Source organism: Achroia grisella, unplaced genomic scaffold (genome assembly GCF_030625045.1).
Source record: "Achroia grisella isolate CSIRO2021 unplaced genomic scaffold, CSIRO_AGI_Agris_v1 utg874, whole genome shotgun sequence".
Taxonomy (NCBI): domain Eukaryota; kingdom Metazoa; phylum Arthropoda; class Insecta; order Lepidoptera; family Pyralidae; genus Achroia; species Achroia grisella.
The window spans coordinates 754,620-768,349 of NW_026713051.1; the positions used below are offsets into that span (position 1 = coordinate 754,620).

Below are 13,730 nucleotides of genomic sequence, written 5' to 3' on the forward strand. Positions count from 1 at the left end.
ATACTTAAATTTATTATTTTAATCGATTTGCTGTGAGGAGCTGGTGTCTGAGATAGGCATAACCTGTAATACAGATCACCAGGCCCCCAACCGAAAATTGATATAAGTTAAACAAATTATGATGCTTATACTACACTAAATAAATTATAATTATACAACGTTTAGATATATAAAGAAAAAAAATGATGAGCATGAGGTCAGGTCAGTTAGCCCATCGTGATAAATTTATCAAGAATTTATCACGATAATTTCTAGGGGGAACCGCGTGGAGGTCGACCTAACATGGTACATTGCTAGCAATGGGAGTTACTAGTTCCCATTACTAACAATACCCTTCCCCCGGTTTCCCGAGGTTAGAACCCTCAGACTAAAGTCGTATCCGTCACGCGGGAGTTGGGCTTCAGCCGTTTCATAAGTCCTTCCGCGGGTTTGGAGTGCCATCTGCTCTCGCCCCCTATCGTCCGGTGAAGCTGTAAAGACCAATAGGATTAGAGCAGTTCGAAAAAGAAACGACTAATTTTAGTTCCTATTACTACTTACTATTACTATTCTAATTCTACTCTTTAAATCAGATCAGTACCACTGGATTAATCTGAACGTTCAAATTTTATCTCTAGTTCAGATGTATACAAATTACAAACAAGTATAATATAATATACTAGCTGTTCCCCGCGACATCATTCGCATGGAATATTACTTTCATATTCTAAAATAAAAGTAGCCTAAGTTACTACTTATTACATCAGCTACCTGCCAATAAGAGTCCCGTCAAAATCGGTCCAGCCATTTCAGAGATTAGCTGTAACAAACAGACCGACAGACTGACAGACAAAAATTGTAAAAAATTTTATTTTGGTGTATGTACCGTATTTATATTCATATGCATGTAGTAAAAAACGGTTATTTCAATATTACAAACAGACACTCCAATTTTATTTATATGTATAGATGTATAGATTATTATATTGTATTCACGTAGTCCCAGTATAAATACAAAACTTATTCGGCATGAGCATGAGGCAAACGATTGTGCAAAAGTGTTAAAATAATAATAATAATATTATTTATTAAGCAGAAAAAAATATTCACACAAAAAGAAATTAATATGAAAATATTCTAACAAAAGGCGGCCGTATCACTCAAGCAATTTCATACAAACAATCAAAGTTTTGAGTAAAAGAAAGTAAAAGCGCACTACAAAAGTAGAATTAATTAGAATGATACTATATGAGAATACTAAATACATACACATTAGTGTCCGACCGAAAGTTCGGTTTTAAAAATAAAGTTTCGGCGGCAGTTTCGGTTTCGGCTAAAAATGACCGAAACTTTTGTCGAAACCGAAACTGATTTCCGAAGTTGTCTTGCACGTTCGCCTAACTTCGTTTCTCGCGGCAACGTTATTGCGGATGCTGGCGGCTGTAGCAACAAAAACATTATCGCCCAAAACAAACATTCTTTAGAGGTTATGATTTGATGGAACTGATTACATATGAGTTTTTGTTTCGTTTCTGTATCGAGCTGAGATCAGTCGACTCTTGTTCAGACAACCATTCCAATTTTGACCACTAAACCTAAATTTGTACTGTGGCCTGATGATCATGAAATTACAAAAAGGATTGATAAAACTATAATAGATCTCATAATCATGGACATGCTGCCTTGTATTTAAATAGAAGATCTGAAAAAAAAATTGTTAATATTTATTTTTATAGGTATTATATTAAATAAATGATTACCACAAACTTAATATACCTACGCCATTTCTATTTCACGGCTCAATTAATGCAGAATAATGGGTAAAATGGACCAAATTTCAGTATTTTAAGGAGTTTTATACTTGATCACGTGAGTTTCTGTTGGAAGTATAATGCTGGCCATTGTAGAATTAGTTGTTTGTACATTTTTATAAAATATGTCACTTTGAATATCTCAGTAATGTTTGTAATGTCAACATATAAATTTTATCATTTTAATATATTTTAATATTTAATCTGCTGCTGCTTTCTCTTATTTCCAAAAGTTTCGGATTCGGTTTCGGTTTCGGCTTCAGTTTCGCCCGAAAAACAAGTTTCGGTCGGACTCTAATACACATACAAATACTAAAAATGCATAATACATAAATAAAACATGCCTGGTTATTTTATTTATAGTTACAAATAAAATAAAACACACATATACATAGATAACATATAATTATATAGTGCAAAATACAGTCGCTATCGCTGTCGCTGTCTGTCCCTATGTATGCTGAAATCTTTAAAACTACGCAACGGATTTTGAAGCGGTTACTTTTAATAGACAGTGATTCTTGAGGAAGGTTTATATATAATACATGTACACCCGTGCGAAACCGGGGAGAGTAGCTAGAATAAATACATGTAAAACAAAACATATTACAGAAACATTCTTAGTCGGAGAGAAAGTAAAGTAATGTCTAAATATATTTAAAACATTAAATGTACTACTGAACTTTAAATGTAATTTATAGAATTTCGTAAAGTCAACTAAAATTTCAAGTTAAATTAGCTTTTTGCTCGCGAAACTAAGAACAAATCTCATAATCGGCTTTCCATTAACTTCCATTAATGGATTAGTGTATAATGTTGGGTATATATTATAAACTAGCCGTGCCCGTGACTTCGTCCGCGCAACGCATGCAATGGAAACCTTAAATATGAATAGTTTACTTCGTTCTTGCAACATTTTTCACTGATGCTTCGCTTCTGTTAGTCGTAACGTAATGTTTATATAGTTTAAAGCCTTCCTCGATAGATAGACTATCCAACAAAAATATTTTTTCAATTTGACCCAGTAGTTCCTGAGATTAGCGCGTTTAAACAAACAAACTCTTCAGCTTTATAATATAAGTATAGATTAATTAGTACAGTAGTGCCAATATATTAATACCTAAGAGGTGAAGTAGGTGAGAAGTACTAAAGTTACGGTAAGTCTCAACTTCAAACCTAAAAGTAGTTGTATCAATTCGGTAGAACCTATGACACTTTGGGAGATCCAGCTTATGTAAGACGATCCATTTTTTAGAAAGATATAGATGACGATCTCGGTGGTCTAGCGGTCTAGCACACCGCTTTACGACCGATGGTCGCGGGTTCGATTCCTCGCACGGCACAAACATTTGTATTCATGAATATGATTGTTTGTATCTGGGTGTTTTCTATATATAATATGTATGTATTTACAAAAAAATATATCTATGTATATGTATCAGTTATCTAGTACCCATAACACAAGCTTTAGATAGCTTAACTTGGGTATGGATGGCGCTGTGTGAATTGTCCTTCCTTCCACCATGCCACCACAAATTTGAACTTTACAGCGAGCATGACTGTTTCAAGTGTTTCAAGTTACTCTACTACGTTATTTTAATTATTTACAGCATAGGCTAAGTTTCTTTGATAAGACACACTATAGAAATAGAAATAGAAATAGAAATAGAAATAATCTTTATTCAAATAAACTTAATATAAGCACTTTTTAATAGTCCAGTTTTTTTATTCTACCGCTTATTCGGAATGCAGATTCACCACAAAAAGAATAACCAAGAAACTTGTGTGTTGCTCTTTTAATTGTCATTGTATAATCATCTTAGTATATATAAAAAATAATTTACCTTAAATATTTTTCAACTGAAGTTGTGCATGTACATGTGTGGTGTCAGGTAAGAGCCGATTATAGGATATATCAACAGACACATTACTTCAAGCTCAGGTAGACTTAAAATGACATAAGAGACACTCGGCCGACATGGTATTACTAAACTAATACCATCCTCTTAGGACAGATTTGTAATGTGCAATAGTATGTGAATACATTGTTATAAAAATATAATATAACAAATTTTACAAATATATTTCTTGAATATAATATCGTTATGTAACTTCAACGAATTGAGTGTTTAAGAATACATTACAACGAAAAGAACGAACTGGTGGAGATTTTCTCGAATATTCTGAACTATTCTGGATTTTTGGAATACTATGGGGTTTTAGATAGACAAATTATTTATTCACAATTACAGACACATAACATACATGAGGTACAGAAAAACACGAATTAATAAAAGAAATGTAGGTGACTTTATGTGCCGCAAAAGTGAAAAGGCAGCCAACTCAGCATAATGCTACAGATAACTCTGCAGCGCTGATATTCTGTTGGCTCCTTACTTATACTATACTTATTACTAAAAAATTACATAAATATTATACTTCGAGCTCTTTATCAAAATATATAAAGTGTGAATAAACTGTAAATAATGTAATTAATTATGTTATTAAACTACTTATACTACATAAATGCTATAACAAGGATTACACATATATAATAATATAATCTCAGGACAATTCACACAGCGCCATCTAGTCCCAAGTTAAGCTAGCTAAAGCTTGTGTTATGGGTACTAGATAACTGATACAGATACATAGATAATTTTTTTTTCGTAAATACATACATATTATACAAGAGAAAACACCCAGACCGATACAAACAATTGTACTCATGAATACAAATGTTTGTGCCGTGCGAGGAATCGAAGCCGCGACCATCGGACGTAAAGCGGTGTGCTAAACCGCTAGACCACCGAGGTTGTCAAATATGTATTGATATGGTGAAAGGCTCCGCGAGACCGACGAGATACTTACGTAGTATTGTGTCTTTACAAAAAGAATAATAAAGTAGTCTTTGATTAAAAATAGGATATATAGAACAATAAAGATTTTAGCTATAACTGTAAATTAGTCAACATATAATAATAGTTTTACATCTCTAATAGATATTGTATCCTTTGCAAATATATTTTTAACTGTACCGCGACTCATCCGCGTGGAATATAACTATATTTTTCTAAAATAAAAGTGCCTAAGTTACTTCTTATTATATCAGCGACCTGCTTAATAAAGTCCCGTCAAAATCGGTCCATCCATTTCAGAGATTAGCCGGAACAAACAGACAGACAGACAACAATTAAAAAAACTGTAATTTTGGTGTATGTACCGTATTTATATTCATACATACTAGCTTTCGCCCGCGGCTTCGCTGGCGTTAAAATATTAGGTATAGTTTTTGCGGCTTTAAAGTACTTTCGTACAAACTTTCATCCCCTATTTTATGCCCTTAAGGGTGGATTTATCAAAATCCTTTCTTAGGGGATGCCTACGTCATAGTAGCTTTATGTATGCAAAGTCTCAGCCCGATCGGTTTAAAATTGACAAAGTTTCATACAAACTTTCATCCCTTATTTTATCCCCTTGGGGGTAGAATTAATCAAAATCCTTTCTTAGCGGATGCCTACGTCATAACATCTACCCTCGTGCTAAATATCAGCCCGATCCGTCCAGTGGTTTGGGCTGTGCGTTGATAGATCTTTATATCAGTCACCTTTGAGTTATGTATATTTAGATTCATATAGTAAAAAACGGTTATTTCAATATTACAAACAGACACTCCAATTTTATTAATATGCATAGATTAATTGATGCCTAGTCTTTGAAATCCATTTTTTTTATCAGCGTTTTTATCCGTTATCCGCTCACCAGTTTAATAATCCCCTTGGAATTGTCAATAATATAGTATGATTTTTTAGTCTTTTTTACATCCAGCTTCATCCCTGATTTTTTAATCTATTCAAATGAAAAATGGAATAAAACTGTCGTTGTAAGCTTGATGCATTATTCTGTTTGATATCCGTTTTATACATAGTCCACTTTAACGTTGTACGGACGACGCGGGACAGCTCCAAATGCTGCCTGTAATATTCTACTACTCAATAATATTGTAGGATTTTATTAAAAATATATTTCCAGTTCGATGCATGGTAAATTTATTATGCTATTTAAATTCAGTTTACATTAAAATTGTCGTTGCAAGACAGATTTATTATTCCGCTTGAAAGCCGTTTTGTCTATATTGAGCGTTGTTTGTTAATGTAATAATACTAATAATAATTGTGACTGGGCCACGTTTGGTATTTATAAGTCTAGGGCTAATCTTTACGAACTTTACGAAAAACGAAGCTATATATCCGATCCCTTATTTCATGAACATGTAAAATCTTATTCGAAAATATTTAAAAAGGTTTGTCATACAGCTAAGTCTCTCTATTTAGGTAAAATAATAACTAAATCTAAAGATAAAATAAAAGCCACTTGGAAAGTAATAAATAGCGAAACTGGAAAAGTTAATTTTCAAAATAGTAAAATAGCTTTAAATATTAATAACAAATTGGTAAATTCCGACACAGAGGTCGCGGATACATTCGAATCTTATTTCACTAATATTCCATTAATTACGACACAGGCTCTAAAATCTTCCCCGTCTGCTGCTGAAACTTTACTAACAGACAATGTTAGCAAGTCATCAGCTGTATTTAACTTTAGACATACATCATCAGTAGAAATAATGAAAATATTCAAACAGCTTAATAATAAAAAAACAGAGGATCTATGGGGTATATCTGTTAAAATACTAGATAGTATAATGGAAATTATTGCGCCCTCTCTTGCTTTTATTTTCAATAAATGTATAGATGAAGGTAAATTTCCTAACATAATGAAAATTAGTAAAATCATACCGCTTTTTAAATCTGGAGATAGGAGTGACCCAATAAATTATAGACCTATATCTATACTCCCAGCACTCAGTAAAATTTTTGAAAAAATAATCCTTATGCAGCTTGTCAGTTATTTCAATTTAAATAATTTAATCCACAATAGTCAATTCGGTTTTTCCAAAGGTCGTTCAACTACAGACGCAGGTGCAGAGTTGCTTAGACACGTATTTGCTGCATGGGAAACTAAAATGGATGCGATAGGTGTTTTTTGTGACCTTTCTAAGGCTTTTGATTGCGTTGATCATAATACATTGCTAAAAAAACTTGCCTTTTATGGCGTCAAAGACAATGCTTTAAATTTAATAAAATCTTATCTATTTGATAGAATACAGAAAGTGAAGGTTAGCAACGCTACGTCTGACGGGTCACTTGTGCAAATGGGTGTACCTCAAGGATCTATTCTCGGTCCATTTTTATTCCTAGTTTACATTAATGATCTCCCATATGCCATGCAGGATAGATGCGGCATAGTATTATTTGCAGACGATACTTCATTGATTTTTAAAGTTAATAGAATGACTAATAATTATGACGATGTAAATAGTGCTTTGCGGCGTCTCCTGCACTGGTTTACAACTAACAATCTTATGTTAAACGCTAAAAAAACAAAATGTGTTAATTTCTCTCTGTCTAAAAGTTTTAATACTAATTGCAATATTAAATTAAATGACGAATCTCTGGAATTTATAGAATCTACTGTCTTTCTAGGAATCACACTAGATAATAAAACACAATGGGGTGCACAAATTCAAAGCCTTGCAGCGAAACTAAGTTCAGCAGCTTTTGCCGTGCGTAAGGTTAGACAGTACACTGATACTGATACTGCTAGATTAGTCTATTTTAGTTATTTTCATAGTTTACTCTCTTATGGAATATTACTATGGGGAAAAGCGGCAGATATTAAAAATATATTCATATTACAAAAACGTGCCGTTCGAGCGATCTACTGTATGAAGAGTCGTGACTCATTAAGAGAGAAATTCAAAGAGGCAAATATTCTCACCGTTGCTTCTCAATTTATATATTCAAATATCCTATATGTTCATAAAAATCTTGACTTATTTCCAAAAAACAGCAATATTCATAATATTAATACAAGATTTAAAGACAAACTTGCTGTCCCCAAGTATCGTTTAGAAAAAGTTAATAGGTCTTTTATGGGAATAGGTATAAAAATTTACAATAAGATACCAAAGGATATGTTGGAATTACCCTTAAATAAATTCAAAACATCTGTTAAATCATATTTACTGAGCAAAGCCTATTACTCACTAAACGATTACTTGAATGACGAGTGTGCATGGCAATAGTTGTTCATGCACTGAATTTTCATTTAATGTTAGACATAGACACCTATATAAATATACATTGTAAATAAACTGGCTTTAAAAAAAAAGTAATTCAATTGAGTTTCTTGCCAGTTCTTCTCAATTGGATCTATATACCGAACTGGACGGTAGGGAAAAAAATAAAATTATAATGTAAAAATTTGACGTTCATAAGCGGCTAAAATGTCCTACATGAATAAATGATTTTTGAATTTGAATTTGAATTTGAATAATAAAAATAAAAAAAAACACCTAGACACGTTGCATATCCCCTCCTCTACAATAGACCTATTACAAAAAGCCGTCATACTAAACACATGCCGAATAGTCAGAAAATTTCTATCTTCATCACATAACTCATCCATGCTTGGCTAAGGCCCGCGTGTTTGAATCTATTACCCCCGTAAAAAGGGAGATATATATATATATATATATATATATATATAATAATAATAATAATGATATAACACCAGCCACACCACGCACACAATAAGTACACACACACTCACGCATACATACATGCGCAGACACATATACACACTCTGCACTTACTTGGTTTCGGCCCGTAAGTGTGGAGGAAACCAGCAAAAGCTGAGAAAAAACCCAGCACAACCTCTCCCACACTTGGCTAAGGCCCGTGTAGGTGAGTATTACCTTCTTTTAAATCCATAAAAAAAGAGAAAAAAAAGGAAAACAAGAAAAAAAATAATAATAATAAAACTCTTTATTGTGTACACATAAAATAATAAGAAAATACAGTAAATAGTAAAATAATAACAAAAGGCGGTCTTATCGCTACATGCAATCTCTTACTGACAACCTAGAAGAGAGGACTTATGTACATATGTAGAATAGGGTAGGTGGCACACATAAGACACTATTTATTATACTACTAGATATACATACTTACATTAGGGATAAATATGTAAACCTACATATATACATACATATATACTACATATTGGAAGAATGAGAAAAAAATAACTTAAAATAAAATAAAAAAATGTACTATGAAGAGAGATAATGAGATCTGTAGCTCGTTATACTATAGAATCTTTGGTGGAGTGTTGCCTCCGGCGGTAACTACCCTTGTTATCTTTTCTTCTTGTCACTTCTTCTACTCTGAGTCTACTAGACTACTTCTACCCTTCTTACCTTTTCTTCTTGTTCCTTCTTCTACTCTGAATCCTCTTTATTATTATTTTGGGAATTATGTTAATTTTTGTAATATTGAAAAACCGTTTTTTACTACATGCATATGAATGTAAATACGGTACATATACCAAAAAACACTTTTTTTCAATTTTTGTCTGTCTATGTGTCGGTCTTTTTGTTCCGGCTAATCTCTGAAATGGCTGGACCGATTTTAACGGGACTTTTTTTGGCAGGTAGCTGATGTAATAACGAGTAACAGGGGCTACTTTTTTTTTAGAAAAATACATTGTATACCCCGTACATGTATTATTCATACAAACTTTCCTTCAAAATCACTTTATCTATTAAAAAAACCGTTTCAAAATCCGTTGCATAGTTTTAAAGATTGGACACATATGGACGGACAGACAGCGACAGCCAGACAGACAGCGACAGCCACTTTGTTTTATACTATGAAATGATGATTTGAAACAATTTTTTGGTTAAAGGAATCGTTACTGATTCAATCTGTTTAACGAGTTTAATACGTTTAGTCGCGAGGAGATCCCGCCGCGGCTGAAATTGAATATCCGGCTACTACGTCGGCGGCGGTTTGCTGTGAATATTTAATAACGGACTCATAATTATCACCAAAAAATAGGTATACATAATTATTAAATAGTTTTTTCAAATTCAAAATATCTTTATTCATGTAGGTCTACTGACTCTTATGATATGGTGCGGTACATCAGTGATTATAGTGGGAAATTCTATACCGTTAGCTGAAATACTGAAAAACTTTAATATATAATCTTAGAATGTGGTACTATAGAGGATGTATATCATTTGCTGATGGAGTGTGTCAGGAACGAGAGTCTACGACATGGAATAACGTCAGACGATGAAATAAATATATTAGATGTTGGTGCCATACAAACTGTTTTAACCGATCCTTCGGGCGGTGCCGCTAAGGCAATTTGTTCACTGGTGAGGTAATGGAGTGATTGGTTTTAGGGTACAATGGGACTGACATGTACTTAGATGGTACAAAAGTCCCTAAATTTAAAAAGAAATAAAAAAAAAAATCTTAGTAACTACTGGACAGATTTCAAGATTGCTACAATATCCCTGGGTAACAGAAACTATATGCATTAGTTGAAAAAATGGTGATCTCTACTGAAACTTCAGTAATGTAATGCGAAGTGTAAAAAGCTGAATTCAAATTAAAAATATCTTTATTCACGTAGATCTATTACAGACCTTTATGAAATATCAAATCTACCGTCAGTACGGAATGATTTAGAGATGAGAAGAACTGACAACTCAGCTCGTATTCTTTTCAAATAAATGTTGATGTAATGAAGCATGTAACAATATGTACCTGCCTATATTATTGCAAACTAGCTGTGCCTCGAGTGAATATTGTAGCCTATTTACAATTCTGATGTATGTATAAGCTATATTACTGTAAAGTTTCGTTAAAATCTGTTCAGTAGTTTTTGCGTAAAAGAGTAACAAATATCCGTTTGTAATCTTAAACTTTAGCGTTTATAATATTAATTAATAATAAGATTAGGTAGCTTCTTAAAGTAAAGAAAATACGTCAAATAGGGATTGCATCAAAAAACAAGGCGCGAAGGTAATCTTTATGTCTATAGGAAGGAGCTCAAAGTTAAGCTCTATGCAATAAGTAACAAACACACAAGTAGAATAATCTAAACTGCATAAAATAGTCTATAAAAACGGGTGCAGTGAAAGAAAATTACTTTTATTCCCTCATGTCAATCCGCGTACAAAATTGCATGAGTGTGATCAAGTACTTACTCGTATACCTCTTACCAAAGACATGTAATCTTCTGCATGCTGACTCCTCTTGACATTTATTTATTATTCTCTGCTTTATACAAAATATTAGTCGGCTCTGCATCTAACGAGACGAGAACGAGACTTGTTCTAACTGAATCGCATATGTATCTAGACCATCTGATCTGTTTTTTCTTGATACTTTGAAATGCTTCCTGTGATTTAATCCACAAAGTCGTTTTCCCTAAATTTCCTCTAAAATGAGATATAACGAATTCCGTGCGAATAAAGCATTGGTAAACGGGTCCTTTTATATTATATATAAAAATACTAATGTCATTGAGTTTAAAAATCAACTAAAATATATTCATGTAGGTCTATTACAGACTCTTACGATATGTCAAATCTACCGTCAATTCGGAATGATGTCGAGATGAGACGAAAAATCTGCATCTAAAAATGTAACTCTCAACCTTGCGTTTCCTCTTTTATTTTCATTTTTCGCTCTTATACATCATTGCCTTGCCTTTATCCCATTAGCTGTGATCGGCGCAGTATATCATTCTCTTCCACTGATCTCTATTGGCCGTCAAGTCTGAGTCATCTGTCACACAATTCATCCATTTTTTTAGCGCGTCCCCTTCGTTTCTATCCATCCACGTTCATATTATACACTTTCCATAAGACATGACCCTCGTTCCTCCGCATAACATGTCCATACCAGCTCAATCTATTACCTCGCAACTTGTCTATAACTGATGCAACTTTCAAACTCATAGATTGTTCTTATTGTTGATACAAAATAGTGAAGTAAGTACTCTTTTCAGGTGTTCAGCGGAGCTGCAACTTGCTTCTACGCATTCATCGGCTTTGATATCATTGCAACAACTGGTGAAGAAGCTAACAATCCGAAGAGGTCCATCCCGTTGGCCATTGTTCTCAGTCTTGGAATTATTCTTCTTGCTTATGTCAGCAGTTCAATGATGCTAACATTAATTGGTAAGTGAATTTATTTATTATCATATTATGAACACTAAAAAACCGAGGCTTATTCGGAGCAATAAATACATACTGCTGTATGCTTAATTTATTATGTACCCACTATAATTCTGCAGAATAAGGATTGTGTCCAATTGTTAAATTTATTGTGTTTTATAACTATGTAGATATGTCAGATCAGCTTGTGTGATGAATTGATGATTTGCCAGTTTCATAATGCTGTTCGTATCTATTTCAGTTTATGTTTTTTTTTTTTTTTTATTATATATTCCAATATTTTATCTTTCTTGATTAGGGCTGTCATCATAGTTAGACATCTGTCAATTATGTATAAAATCGATTGTAAATAAAAAAATAAATTTAAAAAAAAAACTTAAAAAAAAAAATTTTTAGTATAAAACAAAGTCGCTGCCGCTATCAGTCCCTATGTATGCTTTAAATCTTTAAAACTACGAAACGGATTTTGAAGCGGTTATTTTTTAAATTTAGATACGAGTGATTTAAGAGGAATGTTTATATGTATGATATGTGTACACCCGGGGCGAGTAGCTAGTTGTTTAATAAAAATGCATAATATTCAAAGTATTAGTCAATATTTTCGATTAAAATTCAAAACTGTGCATTTTTTAATGGACATTATTTGATGCTTCTACTTTCGGACGGGGATCGATGACGCTAAAATCTTTAGTGCCGGCTGTGTTGAGCTGAATTTTTTACGGATAATACCTATAAAAAATTCAACATACTGCCGAGTGTAGCAGAGAGAAAGTACGATTATATAGTTTAGAGCAAAGGCCCACGACGGCCAGACATAAGTCTTATTAGTAAATGTGAAAATTCTTGTATGTGTGTCCCCAACAAAGGTAAGAACGATCCCCAAACATGAAACCTGGATCGTGGTTTCTTATGCAAGTAACAGGTAACAAAGGTGTAAAAATTTTCCTATTTCATTTATTGCATTAATTTTTTCATATATTGTTCGTAGCAGTATTATAACTTGCGCTGCTCATTGCCAGACAGTACGGTTCCGACCCCCCGGCGGACTCCCCTAAACTATATTATTTTATGAGTAAACTTACGTTACTTTAATAAAGCTGAAATTTGTATACATTATTCAGAAAACTATTAAACTATGTTTACTAAATAGCCAGACAATTTTGTTGGTTCTAACATCCTGCCGGACGTATTGAAAGCGTATATTGGGTAACAACGGTGTACACAATTTCATATCAAATTTGTTAATTTATGAAACTAAATTTTTTTCACATATAGCTCGTAACAGTACTATAACTTGAACTGCTCATAAGGTTCCAACCCCCCGCCGGACTCCCCTAAATTATATTATTTTATGAATAAACGTCCGTTATTTCAAGAAAGCTGAAATTTATATATATTAATCAGAGAACTATTAAACTATGTTTACTAAATTGCCAGACAGTTTTGTTGGCTCTATCATCCTCCCAGACGCATTGAAAGCGTATATTGGGTAACAAAGGTGTATAAAATTTCATATCAAATTTAAAATTTAAAATTTTACAGGACTACAATTATAGAGCGAAATTAAACATCTATTAGTGTAGATAAAGTGATATATTTAAAAAATCCCGTAAAGTTGATAATACAGCAATTGTAGCTTTCAGTCGCTCCGAGAATGTGTACACGTAGAGCTATCAGCTCTTGTATCCATTCTGAGATTTAATACATTTATAAAATGCTATTATTAGAGAACAAGATCAAGCACTTTCTAGACTTAGGTAGAAATGTAATATGACCTTACAATACTGTAATACATCTTAAGATTGTTTAACGAAGAAATTGTTACTATTGAAGATTTATTT

General features: G+C 32.9%; 1 protein-coding gene across 1 annotated transcript in view; it reads left to right on the plus strand.

Annotated features, from left to right (window-relative positions):
- LOC131853045 (cationic amino acid transporter 3) overlaps nucleotides 1-13,730 on the plus strand; it is a 245,833-nt gene that overhangs the window by 144,920 nt on the left and 87,183 nt on the right. Inside the window, exon 8 of the mRNA XM_059203838.1 lies at nucleotides 11,721-11,892. Within this exon, the coding sequence (XP_059059821.1) occupies nucleotides 11,721-11,892 (172 nt within the window). The remainder of the gene's footprint in view (nucleotides 1-11,720; nucleotides 11,893-13,730) is intronic.